Source organism: Pseudophryne corroboree, chromosome 6 (assembly GCF_028390025.1).
Source record: "Pseudophryne corroboree isolate aPseCor3 chromosome 6, aPseCor3.hap2, whole genome shotgun sequence".
Lineage (NCBI taxonomy): Eukaryota > Metazoa > Chordata > Amphibia > Anura > Myobatrachidae > Pseudophryne > Pseudophryne corroboree.
The window spans coordinates 353,736,681-353,751,388 of record NC_086449.1 but is presented as its reverse complement, the minus strand read 5'-3'; the positions used below and the strand labels follow the sequence as shown (position 1 = coordinate 353,751,388).

Here is a 14,708-nt window from a genome sequence, read left to right as displayed (position 1 = left end):
AGTTTCTTATATAGCGCAGCATATTCCGTTGCGCTTTACAATTAGAACAACAAAACTGGGTAAAAACAGACAGACATAGAGGTAGTAAGGCCCTGCTCGCAAACTTACAATCTATAGGGAAATAGGCATTGATACACAAGGATAGATGCTACCTATTGTATATTGGTCCACCAGATTGCTAGGTTCTTTATGGGTTGTATGATATGATCACCCTGCAATGTTGGCCAAATGTCAGGAGGGTGTGAGAATAAAGAAAGACAAGATATGTGATGTTATGTATACTGTACAGCAGGGGTGGGGAACCTCCGGCCCGCGGGCCGTATAAGGCACGCGAAGCCGTTTGGTCCGGCCCACCCGCTCCTCTCAGTGAGACGCCGCCGCACAGTCCGGCGGCAGCGTGTTTCAGCTGTCACCACACAAAGGAGAGCGTGGCTATTGTCGGGCGGCAGCGGCGTGTAGGACTTGAAACCAGCCGCCGGTTCGTGAGCCAATCAGAGTTCGCGGACCGGCAGCCAGTCAGGAGCCGCGGCTGCCGGTCCGCGAGCTCTGAATGGCTCTTGAACCAGCGGCTGGTTTCAAGTCTTAGACGCCGCCGCCCAACATAGCCACGCTCTCCTCTGTGTACCCGCCGAAATGAGCGGTAAGCGGGACATGGGGACGGAGGGGCATCTTTATACCTGGCACTGTGGCGGTCATCTGTATACCTGGTACTGTGGGGTCATCTGTATACCTGGCACTGTGGGGGCATCTGTATACCTGGCACTGTGGGGGCATCTGTATACCTGGCACTGTGGGGGCATCTGTATACCTGGCACTGTGTGGGCATCTGTATACCTGGCACTGTGGGGGCATCTGTATACCTGGCACTGTGGGGGCATCTGTATACCTGGCACTGTGGGGGCATCTGTATACCTGGCACTGTGGGGGCATCTGTATACCTGGCACTGTGGGGGCATTTGTATACCTGGCACTGTGGGGGCATTTGTATGCCTGGCACTGTGGGGGCATTTGTATGCCTGGCACTGTGGGGGCATCTGTATGCCTGGCACTGGGGGCATCTGTATGCCTGGCACTGTGAGGGCATCTGTATGCCTGGCACTGAGGGGCATTGTATGCCTGGCACTGTGGGGGCATTGTATGCCTGGCACTGTGGGGGGCATTTGTATACCTGGCACTGTGGGGGCAATTGTGGATCTGGCACTGCACTATTGGGGGCATATGTGTATCACGTCCCATTTTAACTGGCCACACCCATTTTTTTGGCGCGCGCGGGGGCAGACTTGTATGGCCCCCGGAGGATTTTATAAATATCCAAATGGCCCTCGGTAGAAAAAAGGTTCCCCACCCCTGCTGTACCGAGAGGATGTAATTAGATAGGGAAGCACTGCAGGTTATGTGGGTGGGTCTGGAATTTGATAGGCTTGTCTGAAGAGGTGAGTTTTCAGGGAACGTTTAAAGGTTTGGAGACTAGAGGCGAGTCTTATTGTGCGTGGGAGGGCAATCCACAGAGTGGGTGAAGCCCGGATAAAGTCCTGTAATTTTGAGTGTGAACAAGTAATACGTGTGGATGAGAGACGTAGATCCATGGTAAGTTTATGGATTCATTTAAATACTGCATCCATCTGTTTCCTCATACGTAGACAACTTCTACTTCATGGTATACAACAGTTGTTCTCAAACTCAGAACCCCAAACAGTTAATGTTTCCAGGTCACCTGTGGATCTTTAAAATGCAGCAGTTGGTGATACACCTGTGCACCTGATAGGTGGTCGGGACAATGTGACCTGTTAGGGGTTCTGAGGACCAGGGTTGAGAAACACTGATATAAAATAAGGAGAACATTTACTATCATTTTTTAAGGACTATTCATACACTACTTAACTGTTCCATATTCACACTGCCACAACCCTGTGTATAGTTATCTGCAGTATAACTTGTATCTTCACAATCCTAAGAAATCAGTAACTCCGTTTAGTTTGAAATCAGGTTAGTCTCTTCCCAAAAAAACATTTGTCCTCTTCCTTCAGCATGGTGCGGTACTTGTTTACCGCAACTTATTAATTTTGAAGTAATTATATTTCCTGAGTGGTAACCTATTTCCCATTATTTAGTAATACAGATGTTTTTTTTCCACATGCACTACACTTCAAGAGCTAAAATATGAATGCAGATATTGCTTTCCAGTATAGTGGATGCATTAATTTGATATGTTTTATATTCAATGTTTTGTGGCACAGCCAAAACATTTAATTGTAGATTTTCTTATAAAAATGCATTTAATGCACAAAGTTCAAACCTAAAATCATGTTAATCACCCACAGGTCACTGATTGTCATTGCTCTACTGTGGTGATGAAAGGGTAGGGGTATGCATGGCTTTGTGTGGTCATGTGGCAGGGAGTATGAATTATAGATGAATACAATGGAAAGACTGAACATCAGATAGCTTGCTGCTGTGCATGGTTCTTATAGTCTAACAGCCCACAGCTATACTCATGCTCATTCTAAACTCTCACATTAGCTCGCAGCTCTCCCTTGACTGCAGGCTATTCAACCTCAACACAGCCAAAAAAGCTTTTAAACCTCCGCTCAGACCGGGAGAGCAGACTCGTTCCATCTCATTGTCAACTTTGATTGTCTTCAGGATGCAGAGAAGTCAGGAGCGGCGGTTTGGGTCATATAAAGTGGAGAAAATGTTGAACGGAAAACATCTGTTTGTTTCACCTGTAAGCCACAGAGTGCTGTAGAGAGCCACTCGCTTTCCCAGAGGACTGTGGGATATACAGCTCTCTGGGAAATAAGAACATTCCTGAAACATTACAGCTTTTACAGCCGATAAACCACACACGCAGTGGGTAACACTCTATTACCAACTCTTGAAGCATTGAAACACTTAAAGCTGATAAACCACAAGCATAGCTGATAATGTTTTTACCAACACAATTCCTGACACACACACATTCTGTAATGGAGTAATGACTTGTCACTTGTTGGCTCAAGGGAAGACTTAAAGTGGCACACTGTCAGGTACTGTCTTGGGCTGTAAATGTGGCACATCCATGAATGTGTTTTGACGACATATACAATCATGGTTAACATTGTAATAGATTGCAGTGAACCACATACATGCAAAGTGAATGTCAATAACATCATGTACCAGTTCAATGGTAGGCAATACGATTTTTATGGCCTTACGGGTGGTTCATTGTCTCATAAGGGGTCTGACTCATTTAATCATATGAGAAAAAGCAATTGCATGACACTCCCATGCAGCCAAAGCAGTAAATGAGCTATGGCTGAATAATTATGCTGGTGAGAAGACATCACTAGCCAATCACAGACTGACTTGCAGCATAGACTGTGACATTCATATTACAAGGAACAGCACCAAAGACAAGAATTTGCTCTAACCAGGAGGGCAGCACATATTGTGGGGGTGCAGAATATGGAAGAGGATGGGGGTGCAGTGTATATAGGGGCAGTATATTGTACAGTGTACATGGGAATTGTGTGTCCGTGTCACCCAGAGGTGGCTGTATTGAAAAAAACTCTCTCTCTCCTGTCTCTAACCCTACCACTCCACTCTCTCCCCAGTCTCTCCCAACCCCTCCCCTTCTCTCTCCCCCCAATCTCTATCTGCCCCTTCCCCCCACTCTCACTCCCCACCTCCTCTCTCTATATGCAGCAAGTGTGAAAGTCAGATCAGTATTATTAATTTCTCTAACGTCCTAGTGGATGCTGGGGACTCCGAAAGGACCATGGGGAATAGCGGCTCCGCAGGAGACTGGGCACAAAGTAAAAGCTTTAGGACTAGCTGGTGTGCACTGGCTCCTCCCCCTATGACCCTCCTCCAAGCCTCAGTTAGATTTTGTGCCCGAACGAGAAGGGTGCAATCTAGGTGGCTCTCCTGAGCTGCTTAGAGTAAAAGTTTAAATAGGTTTTTTATTTTCAGTGAGACCTGCTGGCAACAGGCTCACTGCATCGAGGGACTTAGGGGAGAGAAACGAACTCACCTGCGTGCAGAGTGGATTGGGTTTCTTAGGCTACTGGACATTAGCTCCAGAGGGACGATCACAGGCCCAGCCATGGATGGGTCCCGGAGCCGCGCCGCCGGCCCCCTTACAGATGCTGAAGCAAGAAGAGGTCCATAAATCGGCGGCAGAAGACTTTCCTGTCTTCATAAGGTAGCGCACAGCACTGCAGCTGTGCGCCATTGCTCTCAGCACACTTCACACTCCGGTCACCGAGGGTGCAGGACGCTGGGGGGGGGGCGTCCTGGGAAGCAATGAATTTACCTTAGTTGGCGAAAAATACATCACATATAGCTCCTGGGCTATATGGATGTATTTAACCCCTGCCAGTTTTCCAGTAAAAAGCGGGAGAAGAGCCCGCCGTGAAGGGGGCGGGGCCTATCTCCTCAGCACACAGCGCCATTTTTCCCACACAGCTCCGCTGGTAGGAAGGCTCCCAGAATCTCCCCTGCATCCTGCAACTACAGAAACAGGGTAAAAAAGAGAGGGGGGCACTTATTTGGCAAAATAACAGATATAAGCAGCTATAAGGGATAGACACTTATTGTAAGGTTGTCCCTATACATATATAGCGCTCTGGTGTGTGCTGACAAACTCTCCCTCTGTCTCCCCAAAGGGCTAAGTAGGTCCTGTCCTCTATCAGAGCATTCCCTGTGTGTGTGCTGGGTGTCTGTACGTGTGTGTCGACATGTATGAGGAGGAAAATGATGTGGAGGCGGAGCAGGGTGTCTGTAACAGTGATGTCACCCCCTAGGGGGTCGACACCTGAGTGGATGTACTGTTGAAAATTACGTGACAGTGTCAGCTCTATATAAAAAAACAGTGGTTGACATGAGACAGCCGGCTACTCAGCTTGTGCCTGTCCAGACGTCTCATAGGCCGTCAGGCAGATGGCAGATACAGACGCCGACACGGATACTGACTCCTGTGTCGACGGTGAAGAGACAACCGTGATTTCCAGTAGGGCCACACGTTACATGATTGAGACAATGGAAAATGTTTTATACATTTCTGATAATACGAGTACCACCAAAAAAGGGGTATTATGTTCGGTGAGGGAAAAACTACCTGTAGTTTTCCTGAATCTGAGAAATAAAATGTGTGATGATGCGTGGGTTTCCCCCCGATAACAATTAATAATTTCTTAAGTATTGGCTGCATACCCTTTCCCGCCAGAGGTTAGGATGCATTGGGAAACACCCCCTAGGGGGGATAAGGCGCTCACACGCTTGTAAGAACAAGGGCTCTACCCTCTCATGAGATGGCCGCCCTTAAGGATCCTGCTGATAGAAAGCAGGAGGGAAAAAGGTATTTACACACATACTGGTGTTATACTGCGACCAGCTATCGCCTCAGCCTGGAGGTGCAGTGCTGGGTTGGCATGGTCGGATTCCCTGACTGGAAATATTGATATCCTAGATAAGGATAGTATATTATTGCCTATAGAGCATTTAAAAGATGCATTTCTATATATGCATGATGCACAGCGGAATAATTGTCGACTGGCATCAAGTATAAGTGCGTTGTCCAATTCTACCAGTAAAATGGTCAGGTGATGCGGATTCCAAACGCCATTTGGAAGTATTGCCTTTGAAAGGGGACATTTGGGGTCGGTCTTTTAGACCTGGTGGCCACGGCAACAGCTGGGAAATCCACGTTTGTACCCCAGGTCGCCTCTCAAAATAAGACGCCGTATTATCAGGCGCAGTCCTTTGTTGGCAAGCGGACAAAAAGTTTCCTCTTTTCTGCTCGTGACAGAGGGAGAGGAAAAAGGCTGCAGAGATCAGCCAGTTCCCAGGAACAGAAACCCTTTCCAGCCTCTGCCAAGCCCTCAGTATGACGCTAGGGCTTTACAAGCTCAGGCACGGTGGGGGCCCGTTCTCAATGAATTTCAGTGCGCAGTGGGCTCACTCGCAAGTAGACCCCTGGATCCTTCAGGTAATATCTCAGGGGTACATATTGGAATTCGAGACGTCTCCCCCTCGCCGTTTCCAAAAGTCGACTTTACCGACGTCTCCCTCTGACAGGGAGGCAGTTTTGGAAGCCTTTCACAAGCTGTATTCCCAGCAGGTGATAATCAAGGTACCCCTCCTGCAACAGGGAACGGGGTATTATTCCACACTACTGTGGTACCGAAGCCAGTCGGCTCGGTGAGACCGATTCTAAAATCTAAAATCTTTGAACACTTACATACAGAGGTTCAAATTCAAGATTTAGTCACTCGGAGCAGTGATTGCGAACCTGGAAGAAGGGGACTACATGATGTCTCGGGACATCAAGGATGCTTACCTTCATGTCAAAATTTACCCTTCTCACCAAGGGTACCTCAGGTTTATGGTACAGAACTGTCACTATCAGTTCAGACGCGGCCGTAGGGATGGTCCACGGCACCCCGGGTCTTTACCAAGGTAATGGCCGAAATGATGATGTTCCTTCGAAGGAAGGGAATTTTAGTTATCCCTTACTTGGACGATTCCCTGATAAGGATAAGATCCAGGGAACAGTTGGAGGTCGGTGTAGCACTATCTCAGATAGTGTTGCGGCAGCACGATTGGATTCTCAATATTCCAAAATCGCAGCTGGTTCCGTCGACGTGTCTTCTGTTCCTAGGGATGATCCTGGACACAGTCCAGAAAAAGGTGTTTCTCCCGGAGGAGAAAGCCAGGGAGTTATCCGAGCTAGTCAGGAGCCTCCTCAAACCGAGCCAAGTCTCAGTGCATCAATGCACAAGGGTTCTGGGTAAAATGGGGGCTTCCTACGAAGCTATCCCATTCTGCAGATTCCACGCAAGAACTTTCCAGTGGGACCTGCTGGACAAATGGTCCGGGTCGCATCTTCAGATGCATCAGCGGATAACCCTGTCACCAAGGACAAGGGTGTCCCTCCTGTGGTGGTTGCAGAGTGCTCATCTTCTAGAGGGCCGCAGATTCGGCATTCAGGACTGGGTCCTGGTAACCACGGATGCCAGCCTGCGAGGCTGGGGAGCAGTCACACAGGGAAGGAATATCCAGGACTTATGGTCAAGCCTGGAGACATCACTTCACATAAATATCCTGAAGCTAAGGGACATTTACAATGCTCTAAGCTTAGCAAGACCTTTGCTTCAAGGACAGCCGGTGTTGATCCAGTCGGACAACATCACGGCAGTCACCCACGTAAACAGACAGGGTGGCACAAGAAGCAGAAGGGCAATGACAGAAGCTGCAAGGATTCTTCGCTGGGCGGAAAATCATGGGATAGCACTGTCAGCAGTATTCATTCCGGGAGTGGACAACTGGGAAGCAGACTTCCTCAGCAGACACGACCTCCACCCGGGAGAGTGGGGACTTCACCCAGAAGTCTTCCACATGTTTATAAAACTCGACAAGTATTGCGCCAGGTCAAGGGACCCTCAGGCAATAGCTGTAGACGCTCTGGTAACACAGTGGGTGTACCAGTCAGTGTATGTGTTCCCTCCTCTGCCTCTCATACCCAAGGTACTGAGAATTATAAGATGGAAAGGAGTAAGCACTATATTCGTGGCTCCGGATTGGCCAAGAAGGACTTGGTAACCGGAACTTCAAGAGATGCTCACGGAGGATCCGTGGCCTCTACCTCTAAGAAGGGACCTGCTCCAGCAAGGACCCTGTCTGTTCCAAGACTTACCGCGGCTGCGTTTGACGGCATGGCGGTTGAACGCCGGATCCTGAAGGAAAAAGGGCATTCCGGATGAAGTCATCCCTATCCTGATCAAAGCCAGGAAGGATGTAACCGCAAAAACATTATCACCGCAATTGGCGAAAATATGTTGCGTGGTGCGAGGCCAGTAAGGCCCGACGGTGGAAATTCGACTGGGTCGATTCCTACATTTCCTGCAAACAGGAGTGTCTATGGGCCTGAAATTGGGGTCCATTAAGGTTCAAATTTCGGCCCTGTCAATTTTCTTCCAAAAAGAACTAGCTTCAGTCCCTGAAGTTCAGACGTTTGTAAAAGGGGTACTGCATATACAGCCTCCTTTTGTGCCTCCAGTGGCACTTGGGATCTCAATGTAGTTTTTTTTTGGGATTCCAAAAGTCACATTGGTTTGAACCACTTAAATCTGTGGAGTTAAAATATCTCACATGGAAAGTGGTCATGCTGTTGGCCCTGGCCTGGGCCAGGCGCGTGTCAGAATTGGCGGCTTTATCCTGTAAAAGCCCTTATCTGATTTTCCATTCGGACAGGGCGGAATTGAGGACTCGTCCTCAATTTCTCCCTAAGGTGTTTTCGGCATTTCACTTAAACCAACCTATTGTGGTGCCTGCGGCTACTAGGGACTTGGAGGATTCCAAGTTGCTGGACGTAGTCAGGGCCCTGAAAATATATGTTTCCAGGACGGCTGGAGTCAGAAAATCTGACTCGCTGTTTATCCTGTATGCACCCAACAAGCTGGGTGCTCTTGCTTCTAAGCAGACGATTGCTCGTTGGATTTGTAGTACAATTCAGCTTGCACATTCTGTGGCAGGCCTGCCACAGCCAAAATCTGTAAAAGCCCATTCCACACGGAAAGTGGGCTCATCTTGGGCGGCTGCCCGAGGGGTCTCGGCTTTACAACTTTGCCGAGCAGCTACTTGGTCAGGGGCAAACACGTTTGCTAAATTCTACAAATTTGATACCCTGGCTGAGGAGGACCTGGAGTTCTCTCATTCGGTGCTGCAGAGTCATCCGCACTCTCCCGCCCGTTTGGGAGCTTTGGTATAATCCCCATGGTCCTTTCGGAGTCCCCAGCATCCACTAGGACGTTACAGAAAATAAGAATTTACTTACCGATAATTCTATTTCTCATAGTCCGTAGTGGATGCTGGGCGCCCATCCCAAGTGCGGATTGTCTGCATTACTTGTACATAGTTATTGTTACAAAAATCGGGTTATTGTTGTTGTGAGCCATCTTTTCAGAGGCTCCTTCTGTTATCATGCTGTTAACTGGGTTCAGATCACAAGTTGTACGGTGTGATTGGTGTGGCTGGTAATGAGTCTTACCCGGGATTCAAAATCCTTCCTTATTGTGTACGCTCGTCCGGGCACAGTATCCTAACTGAGGCTTGGAGGAGGGTCATAGGGGGAGGAGCCAGTGCACACCAGCTAGTCCTAAAGCTTTTACTTTGTGCCCAGTCTCCTGCGGAGCCGCTATTCCCCATGGTCCTTTCGGAGTCCCCAGCATCCACTACGGACTATGAGAAATAGAATTATCGGTAAGTAAATTCTTATTATTACCATTAGCAGGTTATGAGGCTGTAACATTTCCCTGCAGTTTCACTTTCAGTTTGAGCTGTGTCATTTAACAGAGGTGAGGAGCAGAGTTGGTTTTTATTATATAGGATTATCTCTCTAATTTGAAAGGGATGTTGCATTATGATTGGCAATTAGAAAAAGTTGTGTGTGTCATCCCAGGCAGGGCTAGGACCATGGAGTAATATAACAGGAATCCTTCAGAGCAGCTGTAAGGGACAATTAGGGAGACATTTTTACGTTCATTAATTAGAACGTTGTATGGTATTGTTATAAATGAATACTTTTACTGGGTTATTGACATCACTCACTCGCTTCCTTACATTAGTTGTGGTTTACACAATCTGTATGGTCCCAGTTTCATATGAAATGGAAGTCGTTGCTTAAATGCTTACATAAGATTTAATAAAATAGTGTCCTTATAAACGAATGAATGACTGGCTCACAAGTCTGCATGTGTAACATGTTGCGCTTTGTTTTGCAGAAGTCGTCATGAAAGATGACATGAACAATTATATAACTCAGTATTATAATGAGCCCAGCAGTGGTAAGTCTGTAATGTGTGTACCTGCATGCCATTAACTGTCTTCTCTTATCCCAACTTGGTATAAGGATTTCTGTAAGCATTAATCTATTTGTCTGAGTCAGTACTTTTCTCAATGGTTTCCATACATGACTATTATTGGATTCATTATTTTAATCCTGGCTGGACTACTCATTTAACTATTTAATGGTCCAATGGTCTTTATTCCTTTCTAACTAAACTAGTGCTGAAAAAAAATCAGCATAAATAAGATATCAATGTATCTATGATTACTGCAACCCTAGAAAGTGTAACTCAAAATGCAACCAGCTAATTCTCCGGAGTATAAGGATACCAAATATGTGATGTGTTGGGGGGGGGGGGGGGGAGTGTGGATGCATAGCGTTTGCATTAAATGCAGTGTTTATGGGGAGCAGGCTCCTGGTTACAGCCCTGGAACTGAAGTCTATATGGCCTGGTTCAAGTCTAGAAAGAGTGTGTGTCCCCCAAATCAGTACCATCTTTCTGTATGGTTTGTGAAGCTTTAGCTGCCATTAATATTAGTTGGTCAGGATATAAGACCAGACCTGAGTGATCCTTCTGTACGAACATGCTGCATTGTGGGTATGTGTGTCTACACACTACAGTATACCATGTATAATGTTATAGGGCTCTTCAGCGTGTGTGTAATCTTTATGATTACCAGATTTACCAGTTTAACTGTACTGAAATTTCTCAAGGGAGAAGTCAACTATAATCTATATGGATGCTGAAGATATTACCATGATGATGTTGCTGTTTAATTAATATTTGGGACTTCATTCAATATCTTGCCTACAGAAAGCGGAGTTCCTGGGACCTGCATCATCACCACAACAGCTATTGATGTCCACCACCACCCTAACATATCATCTGACCTGTACTCTGCAGACGTTCCACTAAACCCTGAACAGACCAGCAGCTCAAGCAGTATGACCTCAGTCAGTGTGTCCAGATCACCAGAGAGCTCAGAAACGCTAGCACAAAGTATCAGCAGCCAGGTATTCTGCTCCTCCACAGACTGCAGCACCAGGGAGGAATCCACAGACTACTGTCCTTTGGCCCAGACTATCAGGAACACAGTGAATAACGCAGTGGTACAAGAACTGTTATCTTCCTTTTCAGATGATGCATCTTTCGTTCAGAAAGGGCTGGATCCAGCCAATTTACACTTGAATAATACGGGTGGTTTACATACAAGTAGTCCCAGACACAGACTAAACCTTTATAATAGGGTGAACTGTGAGGGATTTGGAATGTTCCATGACAGGTCAGTGATTCCACTCAATCTCCCTCTTTTAGAGAATAAACGGATAGATACAGAGTTAAAATGAATCTAAAATTAGAAGTATACTGTCCTTCCTCAGTGTTCACACAGCGGTAGATATCTCTAATCACATTGCTACAGGTTAGAGATAAATTATCCAAATAATAACTTTGTTCTGAGATTAAAAAAAAAAAAAGCATCTCCTCCAGAGTTTAGCCAGAGTAGACTGGGATTCCAACCACTGTGATACTGAAACATAGCCAAAAAGGATTCTCCTTCATAAGAAGTCTGTTCTTTATTCTCAGGAGATGTGCAAATTCCAAAACACCTGTTCTGCTGGATCTTACCCTATATAGTTTACAAGACTGATTAACTGCATGCATTTATTTACAATGAAGTTTGGATGAATGGTACCCTGCATATAATTATCTGATGAACAGGTATTTCTGCATTACTGCAATAGTATTGCTTTCATCTGCAGATATAGGGTTAAGCCCCCAGGCCGATCGACAAGGCTTCTCCGTCACTGGGGGTCCCTAATACTAGGTATGGGTCCGGGGTGCAGGACCCCACGATGTCGGCACAGGTCGGCCACCCCAGGTCAGCACACAGGTGAGAATTAATAGGGGTTAATAAGAAGCACAGAAGTGCTATGTAAGTGGTGGGATTAAAATAATATATACAAAGTGATAGGGAAAATCATAAGTGTTAATAAAGTGTTAGGGTGTGCCGACCTGAAGCAGCCCAGCCATACCGACACAGGTGCCACCGCATCCCACACCCACCCCATAAATAATGACAAATATGTCTGGGTTAAATTCCCAGTGTAAGGCCACATGGTAATGGCTCCTACAGCATCTGAGAGCCAGCTTACCTGGAGATACCCCTAGCTTCTCCTATGGCACTCTGGAGTCAGCAATCCCTCCTAATGCTGACCCATCCATGCCCCTCTAAATACAATTCACAAAATGGAAAGCTGCTCAATCAGATTGTAATGTCACTCAGGTGCTAAAAGGGAGGGGTAATTCTGTGTAGGAAAAAACTATGTGTTCCCTAATGCACACCGAGTGAAAAATATTACTACATAATAGTCAGATAATACGGAGATCTTAGTTGCGTATATCTGCAGATATAGGGTTAAGCCCCCAGGCCGATCGACAAGGCTTCTCCGTCACTGGGGGTCCCTAATACTAGGTATGGGTCCAGGGTGCAGGACCCCACGATGTCTGCACAGGTCGGCCACCCCAGAGGTGAGAATTAATAGGGGTTAATAAGAAGCACAGAAGTGCTATGTAAGTGGTGTGATTAAAATAATATATACAAAGTGATAGGGAAAATCATAAGTGTTAATAAAGTGTTAGGGTTTGCCGACCTGAAGCAGCCCAGCCATACCGACACAGGGGCCACTGCACCCCACACCCACCCCATAAATAATTACAAATATGTCTGGGTTAAATTCCTAGTGTAAGGCCACATGGTAATGGCTCCTACAGCCAGAGAGAGTAGTAATATTTTTCACTCGGTGTGCATTAGGGAACACATAGTTTTTTCCTACACAGAATTACCCCTCCCTTTTAGCACCTGAGTGACATTACAATCTGATTGAGCAGCTTTCCATTTTGTGCATAGTATTGCTTTCATATGTTTCCTTTACTCATAACTACAGATTTTGTACAAATGCTGCAATATTTTTGAATGCACAATAACATTTTGGCATTACTTGAAAATGCAAGTAATAAAATTACCCATACAAGAATGTATACCTGGTCATGTGTTTACATTTATAACTATATAAAAACTCCAAGAAGTACATTTATTTGGAAAGCCAACTCTTGGCAGCAGATCTGGCTGAAGAATGTAAAAAGGCATTAATATTAAATACAAAATAAGGAGTGTTTTACATTTTAAATTGATTGCCCTTTTAAATCCAGTGTCCAGACCTGTAGACAAGCGGCAGCTATGAAAAGCTGCAACTTAGTAAATTTGTCTCCAATACAGAGCGTAACTCTTAAATACTCCATAATAGCCCTTACAATGTGTTAACTCTTTTAGGTGTGTCCTGTTCTATTTCTCCAAATATGTAGGACGTATATTAATGACAGGTGTATTTTTCAGTACTCTTGTAGAACTTATTGCCTAGAAGGTGGCTGGCAAGTTGTGTGCAGCTTATGATGGAAGTCTTTCTACTCAGTTCTATTTTGTTTTATTATACAGAAACTGCAGTTCCTGGAGTAGAAAGAATATTTAGCCTTAATGGTATATGCAATTGCGGTCGTATTGCTGCAAATGTCGAAAAACGGGGCATTTTTGACAAAAAAAAACCTGTCTAATTGGATTCGACAATGCAATACACTACTTTTCGACAAAAAAACTGCTGTTTCAGATTCGACTTTTCGCAATTCGACATTTCTCAAATTCGACATGTCTGCAATGGTAAAAATGCGGCTTTTCGACAAAAGTATATTCAATTGAAGAATGTCGATTCGGCAACAGTGCTTTTCGACAGTCATTTCGTCAATTTCATTCCGCCTCATTTTGCTGTCGTGATCTAATAAAAAAAATTTAAAAAGTTTTTTTGATTGCTAATAGCATATCTATGTATATTAGAAGGGATTATCTACTTGGTTTGTCTATTTAGGAGCCACAAGTATTATTTAATATATTTTTTAAAAGAATATATATATATATATTTTTTACTGACTACAATAATATGGAGAGATCAGTGCATGTTTTTCAGTGGGAATGGGTTAAAATTCCTGAAAAATATTGCGTGGGGTCCCCCCTCCTAAGCATAACCAGCCTCGGGCTCTTTGAGCCGGTCCTGGTTGTAAAAATACGGGGGGGGGAAATGACGGGATCCCCCGTATTTTAACAACCAGCACCGGGCTCTGCGTCCGGTCCTGGTGCCAAAACACGTAGGGGTCCCCCGTATTTTTAACACCAGCACCGGGCTCCACTAGCTAGAGAGATAATGCCACAGCCGGGGGACACTTTTATACCGGTCCCTGCGGCCGTGGCATTAAATCCCCAACTAGTCACCCCTGATCGGGGTACCCTGGAGGAGTGGGGACCCCTTAAATCAAGGGGTCCCCCCCCCCACTCCAGCCACCCAAGGGCCAGGGGTGAAGCCCGAGGCTGTCTCCCCCATCCAAGGGCAGCGGATGGGAGGCTGATAGCCAAGTCTCAAAAAAAAAAAAAAATTTTTTTTGTAGCAGAACTACAAGTCCCAGCAAGCCTCCCCCGCAAGCTGGTACTTGGAGAACCACAAGTACCAGCATGCGGGGGGAAACGGGCCCGCTGGTACCTGTAGTTCTACTACAAAAAAATTACCCAAATAAAAACAGTACACACACACCGTGACAGTACAACTTTATTTCATACATGCACACCGACATACACACATACTTACCTATGTTGACACGAGGCTCGATCCCCTTGTCCACGTAGAATCCACAGGGTACCTGTAAATAAAATTATACTCCCAACACTCCAGTGTAGATCGGTCCTCTTCAGAGTTTGTAATCCACGTACTTGGCAAAATAAAAAAACGCAAAACACGATCCACGCACTGAAAGGGGTCCCATGTTTACACATGGGACCCC

General features: G+C 45.8%; 1 protein-coding gene across 4 annotated transcripts in view; it reads left to right on the top strand.

Annotated features, from left to right (window-relative positions):
- Window positions 1–12,866, top strand: part of TMEM266 (transmembrane protein 266) — a 165,795-nt gene extending 152,929 nt beyond the window's left edge. For all 4 annotated transcript variants that reach the window (XM_063926590.1, XM_063926592.1, XM_063926591.1 and 1 more), the window contains 2 exons: window positions 9,762–9,824; window positions 10,641–12,866. In XM_063926590.1, coding sequence (XP_063782660.1) covers window positions 9,762–9,824; window positions 10,641–11,173 — 596 coding nt within the window. In that variant the 3' untranslated portion in view covers window positions 11,174–12,866. The remainder of the gene's footprint in view (window positions 1–9,761; window positions 9,825–10,640) is intronic.
- The last annotated feature ends 1,842 nt before the right edge of the window (window positions 12,867–14,708 follow it).